Consider the following 25281-nt stretch of genomic DNA (forward strand, 5'->3'; position numbering starts at 1 on the left):
CATGGGCCACTTGCATGGGCACTCAGCTCACTACGTGGTTACTCAGCTTGCCACGCAGGCACCCACATGGACACTTGGCTAACTGCGTGGGCATTTAGCTCACCACATGGGCACTTGGTTCACTGCGTGGGCACTTGGCTCATCACACAGGTACACTTTCTCTTCTTTTTAAACAGGAGGCCCCAGGGATTGAACCTGGGTCCTCCCATATGGTGGGCAGAGGCCTTGTTACTTGAGCCACATCCGCTTCCCCCAACCTTTTTATATTTACTGAGAGCTGCATTGTGCCTTAACATGTGGCCTATCCTGGAGAAAGATCCATGGCACTTGAGAAGAATGTATAAGCCACTGAGTTTGGATGCAACGTTCTGTAATGTCTGTTAGGTCTAATTTGTTTATTGTGTTGTTCAGGTTCTCTATTTCCTTGTTCATCTTCTGTCTAGTTGTTCTATGTAATGATGTGAGTGAGGTGTTGAAGTCTCCAATGATTATTATAGAAATGTCTGTTTCTCCTTTCAGTTTTTCCAGAGTTTGTCTCATGTATTTTGGGGCACCCTGGTTCTCCATGGATAGTTATGACTGATATATCTTCCTAGTAGATTTTCCTTTTATTGATATATAATGGCCTTCTGTATCTCCTATAACTTTTCTTTTTAAAGATTTATTTATTTCTCTTTTTAATCCATTCACATTCAATGATATTACTGTTATTGCATTATTTATTTCCACCATTTTGTGCTTTGGTTTTTCATATGTCATATCATAATCTGTCTTTTTACTCTTTTGGTACTCTTTCTGCTATTCTTTCTTCTATACTTTCTTCCAAGCCTCTCTCTCCCATCTTTTTATTTTAGATTCTAAGGCTTCCTTTAGTATTTCCTGCAAAGGTGGGTTCTTTTTTGCAAAACCTCTTAATTTCTGTTTGTTTGTGGATGTTTTATACTCACCTTCATATTTGAAGGACAATTTTGGTGGATAAAGAATTCTCAGCTGGCAGTTTTTCTCTTTCAGTATTGTAATTGTGTCAGTTCACTGTCTTCTTGCCTCCATGGTTTCTGAAGAGAAATCCATGCTAAGTCTACTGGGTGTCCCTTCTATGTGATGCTTTGCTTCTCCCTTGCTGCTCTGAGAATCTTCTCTTTATCTTTGACATTTGATATTCTGAATAGTATGTGTCTTGGAGTAAGTCTGTTCAGATTTATTCTGATTGGGGTACAGTGTGCTTCTTGGACATATGAATTCATTTCTTTTATGAGGGTTGGGAAATTTTCAGCTATTATTTCCTCAAATACTCTTTCTGCCCCTTTTCCCTTCTCTTTCTGGAACTCCTATGATATGTATGTTGTTGCATTTCATGTTGTCATTCAACTCTCTGAGAGCCTGCTCAATTTTTTCAATTCTTTTCTAACTTTATTCTTTTCTTTCTTCAATGTCAGCTGTTCTGTCTTCTGTATCCCTTACTCTTTCTTCTGTCATTTCATGTATGCTGTTGTATGCCTCTAATGTATTTTTTATCTTACTTATTGTGTCTTTCATTCCCATGAGCTCTACTACTTTTCTGTTCAGGATTTCAAATTCTTCTTTTCACTTGCTCAGTGTCATCATTTTATTTATGTATTTGTTTGTTTGTTTGTTTATTTCTCTCCCCTTCCCCGTCTCCCCCAATTGTCTGTTCTCTGTGTCCATTTGCTGTGTGTTCTTCTGTGTCCACTTGTATTCTTGTCAGCAGCACCTGGAATCTGTGTCTCTTTTTGTTGCGTCATCTTGCTGCATCAGCTCTCTGTGTGTGTGGCGCCATTCCTGGGCAGGCTGCACTTTTCTCGCGCTGAACAGCTCTCCTTATGGGGCACACTCCTTGTGCATGGAGCTCTGCTATGCGGGGGACACTCCTGCGTGGCCCAGCACTCCTTGTGCACATCAGCACTGCGCATGGGCCAGCTCATCACACGGGTCAGGAGGCCCTGGGTTTGAACCTTGGACCTCCCATGTGGTAAGCCGCCGCCCTATCCGTTGGTGTCAACTTGATGTCATTTATTTCTTTAACCGTATTGTCTTTCAACTCACTAATTTATTTTGCAAATTTGTACATATCTTGCTAATTAGTTCTCTCAAATCCTGCTTCTCTTCTGGGCCTTTGATATATTCCTTTCCTTGGGCCATGTCTTCTATTTCCTCAGTATGGTTGTAATATTTTGCTGATGTGTAGGCATTTGATTGAGATCTAGTTTGCTAAGATGCTCAATTTCTTTCTCTTTTGTAGGGATTTAGTGGTTGGAGGCTGTGTATTACCACTGCTCTTTGGTTCTTGGCGTCACCTGGATTGTTAGGATTGTCCATGCTGGTTGCTCAAAAGTGGGCACCGGACCCAGTAATTGGTTGTAGACTCGCTTCCTAGGACCTTGGGGAGGGAGGCTATAGAGGCTGGATAAAGCCTCTCTGACTTGTTTTTAATTTTCTCACATGCACTTCCTTGGTCTACCATCAGGTGGCGTCTTTGGCAGCTCTCAGTTCGATGCCTCATTGGAATGTATTTGTTACAGGACAGATTGCATCAGAGTGATAGTGCTTCCTGCCTGGAGGCCAAGAACCTTGTAAATGAAACTTTCTCTGAGACAGTTCTCCAGCCTTCTCTGGCAGCTCCTTCCCTTTGCCCCACTAGGAAATATTTCCACTCCCCTCTGAGTCCTCTACAATCAGTCCTGTTTAGTAGAGAAGGAGATTGCCCCTTGCTGACTCCACAAGCAAATAATGGTGTGGCCCTACCAGCTTGGAAGGTGTCCTGGGACACAGCAGACCAAATTTGCTAGTCAAAAGCTGAGTCAGCCATAGGTTGTGTCCATCTTTTACCCCTTTCCTGGGGAGGTATGGCATCCTCAACAATCAGCCCAGAATAGAAGAGAGGGAGATTGCAAGGATCAGATTTCTCCAGTCCTGTGCCAGCTCCCAGGGCAAACCACTGTGTGGTCCCACCTGGCCTGGAAGGGCTCCTGGGACACAGCAGACCAAATTTGTGGGTCAGAAGCTGAGTCAACCTTAGGCTCTGTCCCTCTCTCTCACCTTTCCTGGGAGTCCCCTTTGTCTTTAGCCAGCAGGCCCAGAGACCTGAGAATTCTAAAGTGTCTTTAGTGTGGGGGAGGCTACCAGCAGCAGGAGCCGCTGGTTTCAACTCACAGTTCTGTAGCCACGATTTCCCTCCTTTGTCCCTCTCTCTCCACTGGGCAGTGTCCAGCCTTCACCTGGTGTCCTAAACCCTAGAAGATCTTTTCCTGGGCTGTTTCAGCCTGTCCTCTAGCTATTTTTCTGGAGAAGAGAGTCTTATGTCTTTCTAGTCTGCCCTCTTCCCAGAAGTTATTATCACTATTACTGATATAATGAAAATGCTCTAATGATGATTGAAGTGATGAAGGCATAACTATGTAATTTTACCAAATACCATTGATTGTACACTTTGGTTGAATTGTATGATTTATTAATACGTATCAGTAAAATTGATTTTAAAAAAACAAACACAGTGAGATACCATTTGACACCCATTAAAATGGCTGCTGTTAAAAAAAAGGAAAATAACAAAGTGCTGGAGAGGATGCAGAGAAGTCGGAACACTTATTCATTGCTGGTAGCAGTGTAAATGGTGCAGCAGTTGTGGAAGACAGTTTGGTGGTTCCCCAGAAAGCATAGCTTTTAACTCAGCAGTCCGACTACCAGGTATATAACCAAAAGAATTGAAATCAGGGGCTTGAAAAGATATTTGCACACCGATGTTCATAGTGGCATTATTCACAATTGCCAAAAGATGGAAGCAACCCATGCATCCATCAACTGATGAATGGATTAAATAATGTGGTATGTAATACAATGGAATGAATATTACTCAGCTGTAAAAAGGAATGAAGTCCTAATATATGTGACAGTATGGATGAACCTTGAAGGCATTGTGTTGAGTGAAATAAGCCAGATACAAAAGGACAAATATTGTATCATCTCACTGATTTGAAACTATTAGAATAAGTAGGCTCTCAGAGTCAAAATCTAGAATAGAGGTTACCTGGTACAGCATAGGGAATGGGAAGTTAAGGCTTAAAATGTACAGGATTCATATTTGGAATGATGGAAATGTTTTGGTAAAGGATGATGGTGATGACAGCAAAACATTATGAATGCAGTTAACAGCACTGAAATACATATCTGAATACGATCACAAGGGTGAAATGTTGGTTGTATATATGGTTACAGAATAATTTTTTTAAAAAATCCATGGGACCATACTACACAAATAGTGAACACTAAGTTAAACCATGGCCTTTAATTAGTCCAACCAAAAAAATGAAGTATCAATTGTAAAAAATGTTCCACACCAATGCAGGGTGTTGGCAGGGGAGTGATATATGGGAATCCTGTATTTTATGCATGATTGTTCTGTAAACCCACAATTTCTTTAATAAAAAAATATTTAAAAAAAAAAGACTAGTGACAAATAGAATATTTTTCAATTATCCTACCAGGAGGATGCTTAGGTACGTATTTTAATAGAATTAAAAAAATCTGTTGAATATCTCAAAAATTAACTGTTAAAACTTTCAGGGGGAAATGGATGTGGCTCCACCAATTGGGCTCCCATCTACCATATAGGAGGTCCAGGGTTCAATGCCCAGGGCCTCCTGATGAGGGCAAGCTGGCCATGCAGACTGCCGACGCTGGAATCCCACCCCTTGCAGGAGTGCTCCCCTGCATGGGAATGCTGCCCAGCATGGGAAAGCCGCCCCGCGCAGGAGTGCCAGCCGACACTGAGAGCTGGTGCAGCAAGGTGATGCAACAAGAGACACAGAAGAGAGAAAATAAGAAGACGTAGCAGAACAGGGAGTTGAGGTGGTGCAAGAGAGAAATCCCCTCTCTCCCACTGCGGAAGGTCCCAGGGTTGGTTCCCAGAGCCGCCTAATGAGAATACAAGCAGACACAGAATACACAGAGAATGGACACAGAGAACTGACAATGAGGGGCGGTGGCGGGGTAGGGGGGGATAAATAAAATAAATCTTTAAAAAAAAAAAAGAAAAGCATAATTCTCCAAATCTTCCCATAGTACAATTAAAAAAAAACAAAACAAATAACTTTTAGGGAGGATGCCAATGTAGCTCAGTGGTTGAGTACTTGCTTCCCATGTACAAGGTCCTGGGTTCAATCCCCAGTACCTCCTTTAAAAAAAATGCTTAGGGAACAAAACTAAATTTTCTTTTTAAAACTAAAAGTAAATAAACACTTTTGATGATTATATAAACATTATTTGGTTGAGCACCTGGAAAAAATGGCATTGAAGAAAACACATTCTGAAAGCTGTAATTTACTACAATATAATATGCTATCATGTTTTCTAATTTTTCCTAAAGTTTTATTTTCTTCCTAGTAGCTGGTCAAGGTTTTAGAATGCCAGGACTGGTTGCTTCTCAATTTGTATACCCCTCAACTTACACACCATGTTTTTCTCCCAGGTGTCTAGAATAATGTGTACTTTGAGTATAGAAAACATTAAGAAATGACCCACTTTATTTTGGAATTTATTTTACAAAAGAATAGAAAATTATCTCAACAACATGAACTTTTTAATACCATAGAGTGATAAATTTAAACAGCTCTAACTTTCAAAGATGGTATTTCTCATTTGCTTCTTCTATTTTCAAATTCTTAGAACCCATATATTCACCTGGAGTTTTATTCTTAGAAAAAAACAAAAAACTATATTAAGATCATTTGTATTAAGTTGGGTTGGAGGATAAACATGAAAAGTGGTATAATGAAAAATTGGAATGTCCTAATTTCACTAATGTGTTTGGTTTTGTAAAGGTTACTCTGTTATGCCCTTGGGAGATATTTAAAGTTTTGAACCTAAAAAGATTCTCAACAAAACTTAGACAAGTGAAAAGTTGCCAAAATCAAATAAAATAATAATAATAAAATAATAAAGGCCAAAATAAAATCCAGGTCAGGCTCTTCTTCACCTCCCGCAGCCTCAGTGGACTTGGCCATGCCAGTGTTGGTGCTGGGGCAGTGGCCATCACAGCAGTGAATCTAAACACAGTGAGGGAGACCATGGAGATTCTGCTCGAGATTTCAAGAATTTTGAATACTGGCTTAGATATGGAAACACAGTCTATTTGTGTATGGCTTTGTGAACAAGGAATTAACCCAGAAGCTTTATCATCAGTTATTAAGGAACTTCACAAGGCAACCGAAGCATTAAAGGCTGCTGAAAATATAACAAATTGACTTTCTGGAGAATCCTGATGAGATATGTCAAGCTCTGCAAGTGGATTTGAAGAGTGCATTGTAGCCAAGAATGTAGAATGAAATTACTGCAAGCAGCAGTGTAAAAACATTTTTGTTTTTAAAAGAATTATAAAGCCATAGCTTTATAAATCAGTGGAAAGTAGCTTACAGAGAGAACTACTAGATGTGTTTACTTCATGTCTTATTCATTTTTTTAAATGGCCCTAATTCTTTGGCACTGCTGTGTTCTTCTTTATGTATACCTTATTTATAGCTCTGATAGCTTTAATTTTCTAAGCAGTCTGTCTATCAAATATACACATCTGCTATGCCCGTTGAAAGTCTAGTGGGACCCATCACTAGTGATGTATAGTTACGACTTGTTTACATTTCCATTATAAACTTTAGTTTTGAATTGTTTAAGTATAATATCTGGACTTAAGTTGTCCTGGCCTGAAAGTTGACCATTTCAGCCACCATTTGTGAATTTTCATTTAGATTCACTATGTATATCAGAACTTGTTGCTTTTTTTTTTTTTTTTAATAAGAGCATGAGAAGCATTTCTTGTGTTCTCTGTTACAGACTGCTTAGGTTTTTAAACATAAAGTTTGGCTAGCAGTTAATGTGAACCTGATCATTTTTGTACTGAAATGAAACTCAAACTTAGATTTTAAAAGTAATAACAGTGCTTAACTTAGTATTAGTTGTAATTTCATTCATTTAAATCTAATGAGTATGTTTTTCTAAGTTGTATACCCTATAAATGAAAGCCTAAAAAATAATTCATAAGATAGAACAGCAGGGAAGCGGCTGTGGCTCAATCAGTTGGGCTCCCATCTACCATATGGGAGGCCCTGGGTTTGCATCCCAGGGCCTCCTTGTGAAGACAGGCTTGTCTGCATGCTGCAAGAGCTGCTGGCCCACAAGCACCACAGAGTGCCTCCAGCCTGCAAGTGCAGCGGAAAGCCGACTCAGCAAGGTGATGCAACAAAAAGGGAAACAAGCAAAAACACAGAAGAATGTGCAGCGAATGGACACAGAGAGGAGACAACAAGCAAGCCACAAGGGGGGGTGGTAAATAAAATAAAAATACAGACACAGAAGAACGCACAAGCACAGCTAATGGACACAGAAAGCAGATAGCAAGCAAAAAGCTGCAAGTGCAGGGTGGGGGGGCAGATTAAAAAAAAACAGAGCAAACATCTAAAATTCCTTTTTTATAAAATTACATAAAAATAATTTGAATGCTTAACTAATAAATCTTGGTTATCTAATAAATCATTAAATGGGAAGTGTCTTTCAAACATAAATGTTAATATTTTCTGAAGTAATAAGTACTTCCAGTCATTAAACACAAAAACTGAATCATCAGATGTTCTGTATCTGGATTATAATTATGCCTTTCTAAGATCATTTATGTGGGTCATTATTTTTACCCTGAAAGTTTTAAATAACCAAAGTAATCAAAATAAATTTTAGAAAAGTTAGAATAATGTTGGTTGTCTTCCTGTGACAATATCTATGAAAGATTTTTCACAAGATTAATATGAATTTAATCTAATTTTACTGTTCTTTAAATTTTAGGCTTGTTAAGCTTACATTAAATGATTGTAAACAGCATTTACTCTTCAGTAGCATTTTTTATTGAGATATGCTGAAGAAGTTTCAATAAGGCTTAGTATTTAAATAGCAACTTTCTCTACTACTTTAAAAACCTAGTCTTTTGGCTAGTTCGGGTTTTTAGACACATGGCATCTTTATCAAGTACACTGGAAGGTCTATTATTAGCAGAACTGATAGGACAGTAATTTGTGACAGTAAGTTATTTGATTGGTAATAATACTGCAAACTCTTCTTGTTGTTTATTAAATCATATATAAAGGGGAAAAAAGAAAGTAAAATGTGGGCAGAAAGCCCATCTATATTTCAGAGTGAATAATTAGCCTGCATCTTCTCTAGTGACAGTGTGATTTATTGATGTTTCTGAGTTTTTGTGATTTGAATAGTGGTAAGATGCCACTTTCAGGTTCATGGAAGAATGCATGGATGTGTTAGACTTTAAATTACAATAAAGCACTTAATCAGAATTTTTTAAGAGAATGTAAAGTCCTACTTTCTAATTTGTGACAAGATTCTCCTGTGAATTTAGCCCCTTGTCTTTCTGATATTTAACTTTTCACATACTAATTCTACCATCTCTGTTGTCTGCGTAAGGCTGAAAAAATTAATTTAAGTGAGTTTAGTTAACAGGTAACTTGTAGTCCTTTACATTGGCTAGGTTATGCTGCAGTAGCAAACCACTCCCCAGTCTAGATGACTTAAAACAATGAAGGGTTTCTTTCCCATACCCGTTGGCCATAATAGATCAGTAGAGGGGCCCTGCTTGTGTCATCACTTGGTGATCAAGGCTGATGGTCACCGTGCTAAGAGGGAGAAGAGGTCTGGAGGTTTTATTAGTTGAATATGATAGCTCAGAAGTGACTCACATCACTTCTCTTTACAACATGATGGTCAAAACTACTTATGTGGACCCATGCAACAACAGGGCCAGGAAGTGCAGTACACCTGTGCCAGGAAGACAGAGAGCTGATAATACTTGGTGAACAGTGTGGTTGTCTATCACCATCTGTCCTCTTGGTCATTAGGTATTCAGTCTGCTTTCTCTCTCACAGGCAAAACATACTCACTTCCTCTCCAAAGTAGAGAACCCCAAAGTCCAGTCCAATCATGGCATCAAGTTGTAAGTCCAGAATCTGTTATATGATGCTTGGTGGTCTATTTGTGAGGAGGTTAATGGATAATAATCTCTATATCAGATCAAGGTGTTGCTCCTTTTGATCCAGAGACCTATGAAAGAAATTGACAATTGATCTGCTGCCTGCCCGCCCTCCACAATATGCTTTTTGAATAGGGACAGGATAATAAAAATAAACAGTCCCATTTGAAAGGGAAAAGAATAGGAGACATGTAGCAGCCACTGGACTGAAGCAAATTCTGAATTTCCTTTGAGCTGCCCTTAATAGGGCACCTACCCCAGGGATGGGGAATATTCTTAAATAGATCCTGCTTTTGCTCCTTAGGCATAGTACTGGTCTTTTTTTTTCTGTGGTTTCTAGCTTCATCCTCTTGGACATCCTCCCCCTCCTTTTTCTCCTCTGTATCATCATTCTTCCTTGACCACATATAAAATAGACATTGGGAAAAATGCTTTCTTTGGGAGATGAACAGCTTTATTGTCCCACTTCTTACAATAGATGGTTGGGAATCCAAAGGTTATTTAAAGTTTTGAACAGTCACAATATTTTTTAGCCCAAGCTGGTGGTTCTTTTGCCAGTATAAACTCATTCAAAAACTTAGTTGGCCTACTATTTGATTCCAGTTAGCACCATGTGCTCTATCTACATCTACAGTTCTTTTCTAACCATACTTCTTAGATTTGCTATATAGCTATGCTTTATTGATGCCATACTTCTTCCGTGACTTAATTTTGAGTGCAGATATTTCTGCTTTAATGCCACATATACTTTCCCCCAAAAAATGCATATTCTACAAAATTGTACACTAAGATATGGGGTTTATGGGGAATGATAGGATTGGGACATGCCATTCAAAATCCGTGTAACACAGCATCAGTGCACTAATAAAAACAATAAAAATGATAATAAAAACAGTAGTATATTAAATCACTACTGGCATTTGCAGCCATCATCAGTCAACTGCACCTTTATATGTTAACCCGAAAGACTTGTGTGAGATATGGGGCTTCTAGGGCATTCACTACTTTGGTCCATGGAATAGACTTAAGCAATAAAAAAAACCTCTGTTATTTTTAAACAGGGAGAAAAACACACTTTCAACCAAATCAGATTTATAAAGTAGAAAGTGTAGAGATTCATAAAGCCACTGAACCAGCCACTGCTTGCATTAAAGGAAGGCACAAAAGTAGGATGTTTACTTTTTTCTTAAGGTCTTCACATATTGCTAAGGTTTTCTCTTTAATTGTGAAAAACCTTGTTCCTGATCACTTAAAATATCAATTTACTGGTGAAAAGTCCCAAATAAACCAACATGACTTCTGTGTTTGTACTGACATCATTCCCCTTTTTATTTTAGCATTTGCACTCATTTACATTAAGGGAATATGCATTATAGCAAAAGGACTGTGCTAAGAGACTGTTTTGGAGAAAGAACCTCATCTATAGTCTCTTTTTAGAAAAGCTATTTTACTTGGCACTACCTTAATCACTTAAGAGGGTTTATCAATTTTGAAGGCCAAATCATTGAATTGACCTTTGCCTCAAGGGTGAGTTCTAATCAGTCTTTGTAGCTCAAAGACCTTCTCAGTTTTATGTTAAGCATTTCTCTCTTCTAACCCTACAAATCCCAGATGTTCTGGACATTTTATTCCTGATTGTAAATTGAGCAATTGTTTTCTGAATCCATCCTTTTCATGTAATAATTTTTAAAATACAGCTAACAATAGCCAACACTCTTAATAGTCCATTTTCCAACTTTTCCACTAGAGCTACATAGCTTTTGAGGTAAATTATCTGCCTTCTGAGATATTACAGGTGATGATTTCAGAGTAGAAATACAAGACTGTGAGCTTTGGAGTCAGCAAACCTGTAGTCAAACACCTTGTAATTTAATAAGTATGTGAGTTAAGACAAAATATTTAGCCTCTATGAGCCATGATTTCCTCATTTATAAGTACAAAAAATCTGCCCAGATGTCAAGTAAAACACAGCAACATTTATCACCACTCCTTTCTGAAATTTCACTAAAATGAAAGTAAAATAATTTTTTAAAAAGGAAGAAGGAATGCATAAGGTCAAGAAAATGGGAGAGAAGGCAATAAATAGCAGAGGAATAATAGAAAATATTAGCTGTAAAACGATACGTAGTCATAATGTATAACATAAATACGGTATAAATGTATAGCATAAGCAATAAATACTGATTTAACAAAAATGATATACCTATATGGGAGGACGATGGAAGAGTTGGGAACAATAAGGTAAGAAAGCTATAGTGAAAGACAAGAAATAATATCTAATTTTGAAAGATAAAATCAATAAATAGGAATATAATCATTATTTAGGAATCTAGAAATATCAGGAGGAAAATTTTCAGCTAAAATTGTTGGACATTATTGCCTCTGAGATACGGCACTCAGTTGGGATGAAGTAGGGCAGAGCACCACAGCCTGTTGTCACAAACCTAGTCATATATTTGACTTTTAAAACTGCATGCTTTTTTTGTTTTTGTTGGTAACTTTGATATAAATAAAAAGTGAATTTAAAAATTTACCCTGAAGTTTTGTGATGAGTATTAGAGATAATGTACTGTGTTTTTATACTGCCTAGCATATAACAAGCATTCAGTGCATATTAGTTTCCTTCCTTTTGCCATTAGATAGAGTATGTGCTTACAGTAATGTTCAGATGACTCAAGAGGATAGGGGGCTGGCTGACGAGCAGTGTGAGATATGTCACAAAGTAGATTATGTGCCCTTCTAATCTTTTTTTAAAGGAGTAGTTTTTTTTTTCTTTGAACCATATCAACTTGATGGTTACTATTTCTTAAAATTTAAACTGTGCAACTGACATGAAAAATCACCCAGTTACTGAGTATATTTAGTGAGCTATGCATAGAAAAAATTTAAACAAAATAAAAAATTTAGCAACTTAAAATTACTCTAAAACCTGAAAAAATAATCTCTTTAACTAAATTATAAATTATTTAAGGCTGGACATTTCTCTCTCGTATAATATTGTCAACTAGCTGCTTTATTTCCCTGGTGCACAGTGCCTATCCCACACTACCACCTTTGTTCTGTGAGCCCTCACTGTAGTGGGTGCTAGTGACTGATATTAACGTAAAGCCCTTGTGTGTTGCATGCATTATGCATGTTGTATAACTAGATTGTAAATTCCTTGTGGATGAGAATCATATTTTCTGCCATCTCAATATGTCCATAGCATCTACAACAATGAATGTTGTACAATAGTAGATATTCATTTATTTATCAAATATATACTAAACACCTGCACTGTGCAAGGCACTGTGGCTAAGCTCCAAGGATACCTTTATGAAAAAGATATGTTGCCCTTGTTGTCATAGAATATGCATTCTAACAGAAAATATTTGTTGAATTCATGTGATCCAGTAAAGTAATGGCCCACACTGAACCATTTAAGCAATATGAAGCATTGTATATAAAGAGCTTAATAATTTTTAGCTATGTTTGTTGTGTGATTTAAGTGCATGTTATAAGAAGGAAATATGGGTATCTGACTTTCCCCCCTCTTTGCTTTTCTTTGTAGATAAGATCCTCCAAGTCACTGCAGCTATCTTCAAAAGAAAAATCACTAGTGCTTCGTTTTGCCGTAATACCAAGCCTGTTTGACTTATGCTTTGGTTGCTGTAACACTAGAAGAATTGTACACAGGTTCCAGGAATATCTTTTTTGCATTTTGAGTGATTCTTTGTGGATGGAAAAAGATTTGGGTCTTAATTGCTCTGTTTTAAAGCAATTTCTCTCTAGTTTGAACTGCTTAATAAATTGGGCCATTTACCAATGAGCCACACAGCCAGTTCTTGTCAAGAGCTGGTTGAAAACTGTGCTGTGCATGTAGCAGGGATGGCACAAGAAGATAGCCGTCGTGGTCAAGTGCCATCTACTTTTTACCATGGTGCCAACCAAGAACTTGACCTGTCTACGAAAGTGTACAAAAGGGAATCAGGAAGTCCTTATTCTGTATTAGTGGACACCAAGATGAGCAAACCACATCTTCATGAAACAGAGGAGCAGCCATATTTCAGGGAGACGAGATCAGTGTCCGAGGTGCATGCTGTTAAAGAAGACCAGGAACATTCTGATGACACAGAAGAGGAGGAGGAGGAAGAAGTCTCTTACAAAAGGGAGCAGATCATAGTGGAGGTAAACCTTAATAATCAAACGTTAAATGTATCTAAAGGGGAAAAGGGTGTCTCTTCTCAGTCCAAAGAGACTCCTGTTCTTAAGACAAGCAGTGAGGAGGACGAGGAAGAGAGTGAGGAAGAGGCCACAGATGACAGCAATGACTATGGAGAGAACGAACGGCAGAAGAAAAAGGAGAAGATAGTGGAGAAGGTCAGCGTTGCACAGAGGAGAACAAGGAGAGCTGCCTCTGGTGCTGCAGCTACCACTTCCCCTACTCCCAGAACTACGAGAGGTCGTAGGAAGAGTGTAGAGCCACCTAAGCGAAAGAAGCGGGCCACAAAGGAGCCTAAAGCTCCAGTCCAGAAAGCTAAGTGTGAAGAGAAAGAGACTCTGACCTGTGAGAAGTGCCCCAGGGTGTTTAATACTCGCTGGTACCTGGAGAAGCACATGAACGTTACACATAGGCGCATGCAGATTTGTGATAAATGTGGCAAGAAGTTTGTCCTGGAAAGTGAGCTGTCCCTTCACCAGCAAACAGACTGTGAAAAAAATATTCAGGTAGGTTTCATCACCGAGAGGGCAAACTTTCCAGGATAGAACCTGGCTATTCAGACTCATCTGGTATCTGCCCAAGAGAATAAATGCAATAGAGGCTGAAGGGACCGATTTCAACATTTTTTTTTAACCTCCTGCTTTGGTCTTTTCAAAACTGAGGCTTAGCATTTTATTTCAAAAACATTAAATTTAACTGACGCTGGACTAGTGGGAACCCAGGTACATTGGAAGGGGGATCTGTTTTAGGTGACTGACCAGGAGGTAAAATCAACACCAACTTTGCACTGAGATTCACTGTTTTAGGACACGCAATAGAATTCATTCTGGCATCTTCTCTGACAAGGTGGGGGATATGGAATAAAGGTCAGGAGTAGAGAAAGGCCCCTTTTTAGGATTAAAAGGATGCCAGATTCTAGTGCATCTGATGGGGACAAAAACTATAATGACTCAGATCGGTGGAAATGGAAGATCTCCAGGAGTGAGTTTGCTTTTACCAGTGGAGAGATGACAACACTAAATTTGTCAAGAGGCTGAGCCCATGGAAATATGCAAACTTTAAACAGAGGCTGAGCTGGTTGAAAATGTTGCCCACCCGGCAGTAGGGTTACACAATACTAGTACAGTATTGTTAAGATAACAAAACAGGGAATTCAAACCAGGCTACTGTCTTGAAAGGACTATATTGTGGTAGGTTAAGAGACATGCTAATTATTTTGTGTTAAGTGGATTGCAGCTATATTGCATTTGTACATGTGAATGCATATTAATGTTCATAAAAGGTAAGTTTATTTCTCTATAAGATATGTAAAATAGAAATATTTTGTCCTGCATTTAAGCTAAACTTCTTTTAAAAAGTGAAATAGTTTTGCTTTGATTTTTGAAAGTGCTGCTCATATTGATTGGTAGTCACCTTTAAGTTTTACTTTTCCTCTGTTGCTCTTAAATCAACAACCAAGATTGTTCCTTTACTTTAAAGGGATTTTTAAAAATATAAATTGCATTTGCTAAAAATCCACTGCTTTTTGATTCATCAATTGTGACTTGATCTCCAACATATTATGTAAAAAAAGAAGACAGAGCTATTCCAAAGTGGCCTCACTTGGTGATGAATTGACTGCAGTAGTTCAGGCCAAAGGTTGTGTGATACAGTGGTGCACCCTAGGGGTCAAATTCAAATTCTGTAATGATTCATTGTTGAGAAAGCATTCTCGATCTTTATTTAAAAAGAGATTTTTTTACTTTAATTTGTTTAAGTTACAGTAAAGAAGACTTTTAGTAAGTCCTTTTTGTGACTTTCTTCACTATTCTCCATGATACATTTACATTTCTGTTTAGGTTTTGTGAATTCTGCTGAATGAACTCTCTTCACAGTCTTAAAGAACAATGTACTTTGTTCTTACCTATTCTTATAATTCTCATGATGTGGTAACAAGTAAAGATTAAACCCTACCTTACAAATGGCCTATAGGAATATTTCTTTTTCTGCGCAAAATCCAACTGGAGTCTTAGCTTTTTTAACTCTTCCCAGAGTCTCTTGTTTCCTGATAACAGTGATGGTCAAGGATCTTTATTTACAATGACTACTAACATTCCCTTAACTAACCCGGGGTTTGATGATTACCAAGAGCTTTCTGGCTTTGTTTTGCTTTATCCAGAAGTATTTTATTTTGGTACACTTTATACCAGATATTTTGGGCTATTAATGATTCATAATACAAGGAATTAGGTAGACAGTGGTACATGTTTCCTGTAGGTTTATGTAAGACAGATCTAGAACCGGGCTATCAGGGAAAAGGGAGAGAGATACTAATAACTAAGAGGTTACATTAAATTTTACCAGGGAGAAATTTTTAATAGAATAAATTAGATTTGGGAAAATGGAATGAAATCTCAATTATTTGTATTAATGAAGGCTCCAAATGCATTCTCTAAGGTACCAAAAGATTTCTATACCTCTACAGATCTATAACCCCTAATATGTATTTTGTTATGTTTTGGTTTTACTTATGCTAATTTAAAATTAGTTTGTGTTCTCTGGTGAAAACCCATAGTGACCCATGAGTAGGAAGAAGCTATTTTTGGTAATCCTTATATAAAAAAAACAAACCAAAAAAAAACTTGAAGATTCTTGTCATACACACAATACTAATTTGATAAAGCAGCCAATCCTTTGATGTTGGTGGAACCTCTGTATTTCTTCTTATCTTGGTTTTTGCCTTTGTTTTCGTATTCCCAAGATGCATCTTGGAAAATAGAACATATTGATGTTGTTTTTGGAGTCTGGACTCCTTGGAGGGAATAGCTTTTGTCCAGGTTCTAGCTTTGTGCAATGAATCAAAAGCACACCCATTTCATCTGCCATTAGGCAGATAACGGCTATCTGCAAGCCTCTGTAAATAAAGATTATTTCTCTTCATCCTGCTCAGTGTGTTTCCTGTAACAAATCATTCAAGAAACTCTGGTCCCTTCATGAACATATCAAGATTGTCCATGGATATGCAGAAAAGAAATTTTCCTGTGAAATTTGTGAGAAGAAATTCTATACCATGGCTCATGTACGGAAACACATGGTTGGTAAGTTTTTCTGCTTTTCTCATACCTATAATTTTCTCATGTTCTTTGCTATGCTCTTTATACTTTGGACTGGGCAGGATATGAGGAACTGCCTTAGTTTTGATTTGTTTAAACAAAATGTGACATATCTTCTGTAAGCATCACCATATTGGTTGGGATAGTCATCTATACCCAGTTTTCTTTCAACGTTGTTACTTTCTCTTCAGAACATTAATATGAAAGCCTCACAAATTAGAGTGCAGAAAATTAAGATGGCTTATTGCCTTACAGTAGGATATTTATCCTTTCCAGTTTGATTTTTTTTTCATGGACTTACTTTGAGTATAAGTGCATTCTGTGTTGCAGCACACACAAAAGACATGCCATTTACATGCGAAACCTGTGGAAAGTCATTCAAACGCAGTATGTCACTCAAGGTGCACTCCTTGCAGCATTCTGGAGAGAAGCCCTTCAGGTGTGAGGTAAGGAATGTGCCACACCAGGCCTTGGGGCTAGTATTTTGTATATATGTCAAAGCAGTGAGAAGGAGATGTACTATTGAACAGGGCGCAAAGCTGCATTTCCACAAAACCTTCAGATGTGCACTGAGGTTGTGTGTTATTTCATGGCTAGATTGAGAAATGCCATTTTTAATGCACTGTCAATTCTTTTAGATTAGGTTAAATTTGGGAGTAGCACATAATGAGTTATTTTTCTTTTCTCTGAGATTCAGAGAATTTAAGTTTATGTCAATGGTAATTATATGAGAAATTTCCTCTTTATTAATAACAACTCAGCAACATAAATATAAAAAAGGCAAACAGTTGACCCAAGCAACTTCACCAGATATAAAGCAGAAAGAGTAGTGATACTATTTTGAGTATGAAAAATAAACCTAATCCCAGAGGCTATATTTGGGTGGGCTCAAGTGAAGCTACAGTGCTTGGCATTCAAAAATCTCCACTGTGTCCAATGCAGAACTGTGACGAAAGGTTTCAATACAAGTATCAGCTGCGCTCCCACATGAGCATCCACATTGGGCACAAACAGTTCATGTGCCAGTGGTGTGGCAAGGACTTCAACATGAAGCAATACTTCGATGAACACATGAAAACACACACTGGTAAGAATTTATTGGGAAAGGTATAGATATGTCTCAAGTGCTTGTTGATAATCATCTGTGGGTCTGTTTATTTAAAAATCTAAACCACAAATTTGCTTTCTAAGTGAAAATGCCACTTTAAATAAACCAAAATATAAAAACACAATTTATAACATTGAGAAATTAGACTTTCATAAATCCGTTTATTTCAAAAGGATTATTTGTGGATGCCTTTAAACTGCAGATTCCTTTAAACAGTGGGTTGTTCACCTCATGTTCAGGACTGCCTAAAATTGTATGAAAATGGTTTTGTGTATGTGTACATGTTATTTTTCTAAGGAAAAGCCCTCTCAGAAGGATATAGACCTTTAAATGATAGAGGGCACTGACTGCTTTACATAGACCTTCCCAATATGCTTAAAGTCTGATTGGATTTGAGTTAACCTGAATTCACTCCTTTCAGGAATACATTCATTAAATGAGGTTAAATAATATTTTAACCACCTTGTACTTTTCAGGGTATATTCTCCATAGCATGGATTTGAATCTCTGTAAGCCTTTGATTATCCAGCTTCTGGGCAGCTGGCTAAGATAATAGCTTCCCCTATAAATACATCATTATATCTCAGTCTTAACTTGATGTTGTGGAATTAACTGTTATGTACAAATTGAACAGCTTGAAAATATTTTCCAGATTTCTAAATAAAACCTAATCATGAGATACTGGGTTCTGTTACTTTGCAGAGTAGCAGAGCTGGAAAGAATCACAAGAGATTATCTGGCTTTAACCTACTGTTCTTTTTTAATTCGTGGTGAGGAAACTGCTGGTGGATGGATCTCATTAACTCTCATTTCTCTGTTGAAGACCAAAGGAAAATGCCTGCCTGGTGGACTTCTTTCCCATTCAAAGCAGAGCCCCTTCAGGTTTTAAGGATTAGACTAGATGAAGAGTCATGAGAGGAAGTTAATAAGTTAAATTAAACCTCAAAAAGTAACTTTGAAGCCATAGCCAACGTGATAGCATGCTAAACCAGAATATTTAACAGTTTCTCTTCTTTTAGTTTCACAGTTCTTGAATAGGCTCTTAGTTCTAAGTCACTTTTAAGGAATCTTTTTTTTGTTGTTATTTGGCTGAAACTACAGAACCAGGCAGAATGTAAGTTTTTTTGAAGCAGAAAGTCTGCAAATTCACACATAATAGATGCTTGGTAAACGTTTGTCAAGAATTGAAGAGAACTTTGGGGCATGTAAGCCTCTACACCTGCCTTCACCTCCTGTTCTCTGCATGTCTCCCTGTGCGTGTCTTTTTCTCCATTCCTTCCTCCCTCTGTTTGCATTTCTGTCTTTCCCTTAATCTTCTTTTTTTCTTCAGACTCTTAAATGGCCATAATATAAAACCAAAGTGTATATTATTATAGTTATTGAAGAGAACTTTGGGGCATGTAAGCCTCTTCACCTGCCTTCACCTCCTGTTCTCTGCATGTCTCCCTGTGCGTGTCTTTTTCTCCATTCCTTCCTCCCTCTGTTTGCATTTCTGTCTTTCCCTTAATCTTCTTTTTTTCTTCAGACTCTTAAATGGCCATAATATAAAACCAAAGTGTATATTATTATAGTTATTGAATAAAAATTTGCTATGTAGTCTTTGACCAAATAGGCAAGCTGAACATTTTCTATAATTTATAAAGGCATAAAACCACCTAAAATCACTTAAATTTTTAATCATCTCATTAAAGGAGTAATAAATACTCATTAAAGCATATTAGAAAATATGAAAATTGCAAACAATGAAATAAATAAACACTGAAGTCATCTAAAATAAAATCATCTAAAATCACTTAAATTTTTAATCATCTCATTAAAGGAGTAATAAAAACTCATTAAAGCATATTAGAAAATATGAAAATTGCAAACAATGAAATAAAATCATCTTACCACTGAGAGATCACCACTTAACATTTTGATGTACACCGATTTAAAAAATTATTTAGTTTTTAAATACACATATAGATATATACTATGCATAAATGTATGTGTGTACATGTATGTAGTAATAAAGCAAAATGGGTCTATACTGTGTTATAACCTGCTTTTTTATTTCCTGTATTATGTCATTAACGTAATTTTTATGAGGAGGTACCAGGGATTGGACCCAGGACCTCATGCATGGGAAACAGGTGCTCAGCCACTGAGCTACATCTGCTCCCCAATGAGAGTTGGTTTTTTCATTTGTTTGTTTGTTTGTTTTTAGGAGGTACCAGGGATCGTACCTGGGACCTTGTAAATGGGAAGAAGGCACTCAACCACTTTTGAGCTACATCTGCTCCCCAACAATATTATTTTAATGACTAAGTAATATTCCACCTTGTAAATTTGCTGTAACAGTAGGCATACATGTATGCAAAGCACTATCTTTAGTGCTTAACATACAATATCTCATTTAATCTTTTTAACAACCCTATAAAGTAAATCCTGTAAAGGATGTTAATCCCCATTTTGTTTTTTTGTTTTTAAAGATTTATTTATTTATTTCTCTCCCTCCCCCCCCCCCCCCCCCCCGTTGTCTGTTCTCTGTGTCTATTTGCTGCAGTTTCTTCTTTGTCCGCTTCTGTTGTTGTCAGCAGCACTGGAATCTGTGTTTAGTTTTGTTGTGTCAGCTCTCCGTGTGTGCGGCACCATTCCTGGGCAGGCTGCACTTTGCTTCGCGCTGGGCGGCTCTCCTTATGGGGCACACTCGTTGCGCGTGGGGCTCCCCTACGCAGGGACACCCCTGCGTGGTAGGGCACTCCTTGTGCGCATCAGCACTGCGCGTGGGCCAGCTCCACACACGTAAAGGAGGCCCGGGGTTTGAACCATGGACCTCCCATGTGGTAGACGGATGCCCTAACCACTGGGTGAAGTCCGCCACCCCCCATTTTGTTTAGCCAGTTCTCCGTTGGATATTTAGACTGTTTCCAATTTTTTTACTGTTATAAATAACACTGGGGTAAATAACTATGGCTAACACATCCATGATTATTTACTTAGGATAAATTCCTAGAAATGGAATTATTAGGGCAAAAGGATAATGCACATTTTTTAAGATTTATGGAGTATATTGCAAAATAGCCCTCTGCATACACTCCTACCAGCTGTACATGAAACTACTCATTTCCCCAACTCTTTCTAATACTAAATAAAATCCTTGCTAATTTTATAGATGAAAAATGGTTTAATATTGTTTGTACAAATTTAAATTGGGAAAACAGCTGGACTGTGGACAGGCTCTGCCTGTCACTAGCAGTTTATTAAATGAGGATGGCAGTAGTACCTGAGAGGACACTAGAAGAAGAGATAACTGTAGAGAAGGAAAGCGAATTTTGTAGTCACCTTGAGGTAACAAGCAAACCATAATGGAACTTTTGCAGTGAGAGCATAGTAAGTAGGTGGAACTGAAAGAAGTTGGCTGGAATTTGATGAATGGATGTGTGGGAAGAGGGAGTATGCTAAGATCTGATAAGAAAGAACGGTAAGAGGGAACCAGATCACCAAGAACCCCATCCACCATTTAAAAGAGTTTGGACAATGGGTGTGGGAAAAAGAGTTTAAATTGTATTTGAACTTAGTATGACCTGTTACTTATTATATATGTTGCAGTTGTTCCCTGTTATTGTAGATGATGTTGCATTTCTGATAGCAAACAGCTGCTTGGTAGTTTCCAGTAAATATGATGTGGAAACTAGGGTCGAGGCTCTCAGTTCCAGAAGCTGTGAGTCCCCTGGTCCTATCTTTATCTCCTCTCTTGTGTCTTTCTCTCAGTCCTTTATTTCTTTAAGTTCTGCATTGCCTTCCCTTTGAGCCAACCTTTCGCTGAACTGGTCTCAGCAATTGGTGCCAAACGTGGAGCCCAAAGGGAAGCCCAGCAACTGGTGCCTGAACAGGGACTCGAAGGGAAGAAGGGTCTCAGCAAGTGGGAAGTTCTTGAATGGTTTTAAGCAGATTGTGACACAACAGTATGTTTGCAAGTTTACTCTGGCTCTGTTGTGGAGAACGGATTAGAGGGTGGAGAGCAAGAAGAGAGATGGTGGAACCAGTCATGTGGATGTTTCAGTAATCCAAGTGAATGATTTTCATGGTCTAGACTACATATGCAGTAGATGAAATCAGCGAGATAGGCAAGGTAAGGTCAAATGAACTTATTGAATGATTGGATATGAGTGGTGTGGGAGAGAGGAATATAGGGTTATTCCCACACTTGGGGCTTGGGTACCATTTGTCAAGTTAAAGAATAGTGGAGGAAGGAGCCAGTTTGCTAGCTAGGATGGTGTTTCATTTTGTACTTGTTAGTTTTGAGGTATCTAAAGGATATTCAAGCGGTGATAACCAGTAGGCAGTTTGAAAACATGTGTTTCAAACTCAAGAAAGAGCTTTAGGTTAGAATACAAATATGTAGATTTCTGGTGCCGCTCAAGATTATTCATACTAAACAAACTAGAATGCTTTAATGAAAGAGACAACTAGCCAAATTGTTGCTCTTTTCTATCTTCTCTGTAGATTCTCTGTCTTCATTTACAGTGTTCTTTCTTCAGACTCAAAATAATACTGTTTTGTACAATTAGACTAGCTTTATTTGTAGGTAACAGGTCATGTCTACAGGTATATTGATTGATACAGTTGAGCTGTTCTAGTTTCTTTAGTGGACTTATCTGTTACTACAGTTTCCAGCCTCCCAATTTACCAGCTCTTGCTTGAAGTGTGGAACATTGTACAGGTTGTAGATTTCAAATGTTACATTGTGATTCTTCTGTATTTCAGCCTCAGTGTAATCTTGAGGTTTCAGGGGAATGGTAACCATTTAACACTATTAGGAAATGAGACCATCTGTGAATAATGAGAGATCCGGGTTTGGGGTTTGAACATTATGTAAGGGAAAGTTCAATGGCCATACATTCAATAAACTTTCAGTAAATATATGCTATTCACAAGTAAACTGTCTAGTGTACCTAAAAAGCGACTAATAAATCAAGTAGAGATTGTTTGCTCATACTAGACTTTTAATTATTAAAAAAATAGGTCCTCTGATATAGGTATTCTTCAATTTCCATATGGCTATTGAGAATGGGAGAGTCAAGGGTGGGGAGAAGGAGGTTAAGAGGGTTGGTAAGTTATTAAAACATTTTATTATACAAGTAAATCACGTTTATTTTAGAAAAACAGAAAATACAGATAAGGATAAAGAGTAAAGTTAACATCATCATTACCTAGAAATAATTACTAGTAACATTTGTTGTATTCCTTTCCATACTTTTTCTAAGCAGACTTTTTCTTTAAAGGTGGATACTACCCATGCATACATTTTCAAAACTTGCTTGTTTTACCTAATATTTATTTATTTATTTATTTATTTTAAGATTTATTTATTTATTTAAACCCCCCCTCCCCCGGTTGTCTGTTCTCTGTGTCTTTTTGCTGCATCTTGTTTCTTTGTCCACTTCTGTTGTCGTCAGCCGCACGGGAAGTGTGGGCGGTGCCATTCCTGGGCAGGTTGCACTTTCTTTCACGCTGGGCAGTTCTCCTTACGGGTGCACTCCTTGCGCGTGGGGCTCCCCTGTGTGGCATGGCACTCCTTGCGCGCATCAGCACTGCGCATGGGCCAGCTCCACATGGGTCAAGGAGGCCCGGGGTTTGAACCGCGGACCTCCCATGTGGTAGACGGACGCCCTAACCACTGGGCCAAGTCCGTTTCCCTTAATATTTATTTTCATCTTACTTTTATAACATTGTTTTCAGTGGTCTTTCCATCACATAAATATACCATAATTTATTTAACCAATTCCATTTTATATAGAATTTCAAGTTTTCAGTGATTGGAAGAGATGAATTAAAAAGACGGAAAACAAGCTGGGCACAGAACTTATCTAGAATGAATATGAATTGCAGTGAAGAGTCTAGCAGTGGCAGTGAATGAATAATGAAAAGCAGAAAGATAAGATAACATTTCTATGATAGTCTGAAAATAGTACTAATGGTTAAGGAGAAAACTGATCCTCCTGATTCCTCAATCTGATCTCTCAGGGAAGTGAGAAAAATTCTGGTTTCCATGAAAGAGGGCAAAGGAGATGTGAGTTTTCTGCTAGAATGAGAAGGTGAAAAAAAGAAATAAGGACTATGATATAGGTAAAGAGGTGTTTGCTCTGGATATAAGAAGAGTTCCCAGAGGAGAATGTGTTTCCTTGTGTATGCAGACATGCAGAAAGCATGAAGCATTTGGGTATGAGGTGTGAAGTGTCATACCTCGGAGTCAGACTACAGAGTTTTAAATCCTGGCTTTCTACTAGCTTTATAATGTTGGGCAAGTGTCTTAACCTCTGTTTCTTAATTTCCTCGTCAGTCAAATAGGGATAATAACACACTGTTAAGTAAAATAAAAATGGCAGCCTGTACAAGGTATTGTGCAGAAGGGATTTTCCGAGAAAGGATTTTCCAGAAGATAAAACAATTGATGTACAGGGCTTTCTGCAAAAATAAAATGCACCCTACAGTGTTGTCAGTATGGACAAGCATACCATACTAATCAATGTATATCTGCTCCCAACTTTGTAAGACTCAGATGCTTTGTAAGGAACAGATACTTCCTGATTCATGAATTGCTTGATAAAGCTTTGAGATCCTAAATTGCATGAAAAGTTTTCCTTTTAACAATACTAACTTCATAGGGTTGTTATGGAAATTTCCAAGGTTAATAGAACAGTGGCCAGCACACAGTAAGTCTTAGGACAGAATAATTACTAGTATAGAGTAGAATAAACACACTTATTGGAAGGAAAGGGAGCAATAATTGAAGTGACAATAAACTCCTGTGGCAAAAATTACTCTAAAGACGCTAGCTACACTCTAAGAATTGATCAATACAAGCATATGATCCTGACGCGTACCTAGATACTCCACACCTCACCTCAGCATTCCATATGACATGATTATATGGACATATGTGTTCAAAAATCTTTTCATTTATCCTCTTTAGCTTCAGTAGAGAAGCAATCAGACATAGCATGGAAGTAAAATAAGTTAGGAAGCTTAAAAAAGTAAGCCCTTAGAACCCAAGGCTCATTTCCTCCTTAAGTGCCCTTAGAACTATGAGATTATGTTTCCTTTTTGACTTTTTGATCCAGTGGTTCACAGCCAGGAGCAGTACCCCCTCTACCCCTCTTATACCCTGGGACATTTGGAAATGGTGGGCAAGCATTTTTGATTGTCCAGATCTCTTGAGGGCATTTAATAGGCAGGGGCCAGGAATGCTGGATGCTTTTCAGTGTGCCTGACAGTTCACATAATGAGGAATTCTGCAGAAAATGCGAGTAGCACGCCCATTGAGAAACACTGCAGTGTATGCGTTAGGTCAATATTTTCCAAGTCAAAAACCAAAGAATAAGCTGCATACTAAGGATTTTTTTTTTTTTAAGATTTCTTTATTTCTCTCCCCCCAACCCCCACCCCCACTCCGGTTGTCTGTTCTCTGTGTCTTTTTTTTTTTTTTAGGATTTATTTATTTATTTCTCTCCCCTTCCCCCCTACCCCGATTGTCTGTTCTCTATGTCTATTTGCTGCGTCTTCTTTGTCCGCTGCTTTTGTTGTCAGCAGCACAGAAATCTGTGTTTCTTTTTGTTGCATCATTTTGTTGTGTCAGCTCTCCGTGTGGGTGACGCCATTCTTAGGCAGGCTGCACTTTCTTTCACTCTGGGCGGCTCTCCTTATGGGGCACACTCCTTGCGCGTGGGGCTCCCCTACGTGGGGACACCCCTGCGTGGCAGGGACTCCTTGCGCACATCAGCAGTACGCATGGGCCAGCTCCACATGGGTCGAGGAGGCCCAGGGTTTGAACCGCGGACCTCCCATGTGGTAGACGGAC

General features: G+C 38.1%; 1 protein-coding gene across 1 annotated transcript in view; it reads left to right on the forward strand.

Moving 5' to 3' along the window:
• The window catches only part of ZNF652 (zinc finger protein 652), a 110310-nt gene that overhangs the window by 79468 nt on the left and 5561 nt on the right, over window positions 1–25281 (forward strand). Inside the window, exons 2-5 of the mRNA XM_058284021.2 lie at window positions 12588–13744; window positions 16168–16315; window positions 16661–16776; window positions 17273–17417. Of these exons, the coding sequence (XP_058140004.1) occupies window positions 12842–13744; window positions 16168–16315; window positions 16661–16776; window positions 17273–17417 (1312 nt within the window). The 5' untranslated portion in view covers window positions 12588–12841. The remainder of the gene's footprint in view (window positions 1–12587; window positions 13745–16167; window positions 16316–16660; window positions 16777–17272; window positions 17418–25281) is intronic.

Source organism: Dasypus novemcinctus, chromosome 21, assembly GCF_030445035.2.
Source record: "Dasypus novemcinctus isolate mDasNov1 chromosome 21, mDasNov1.1.hap2, whole genome shotgun sequence".
NCBI lineage: Eukaryota > Metazoa > Chordata > Mammalia > Cingulata > Dasypodidae > Dasypus > Dasypus novemcinctus.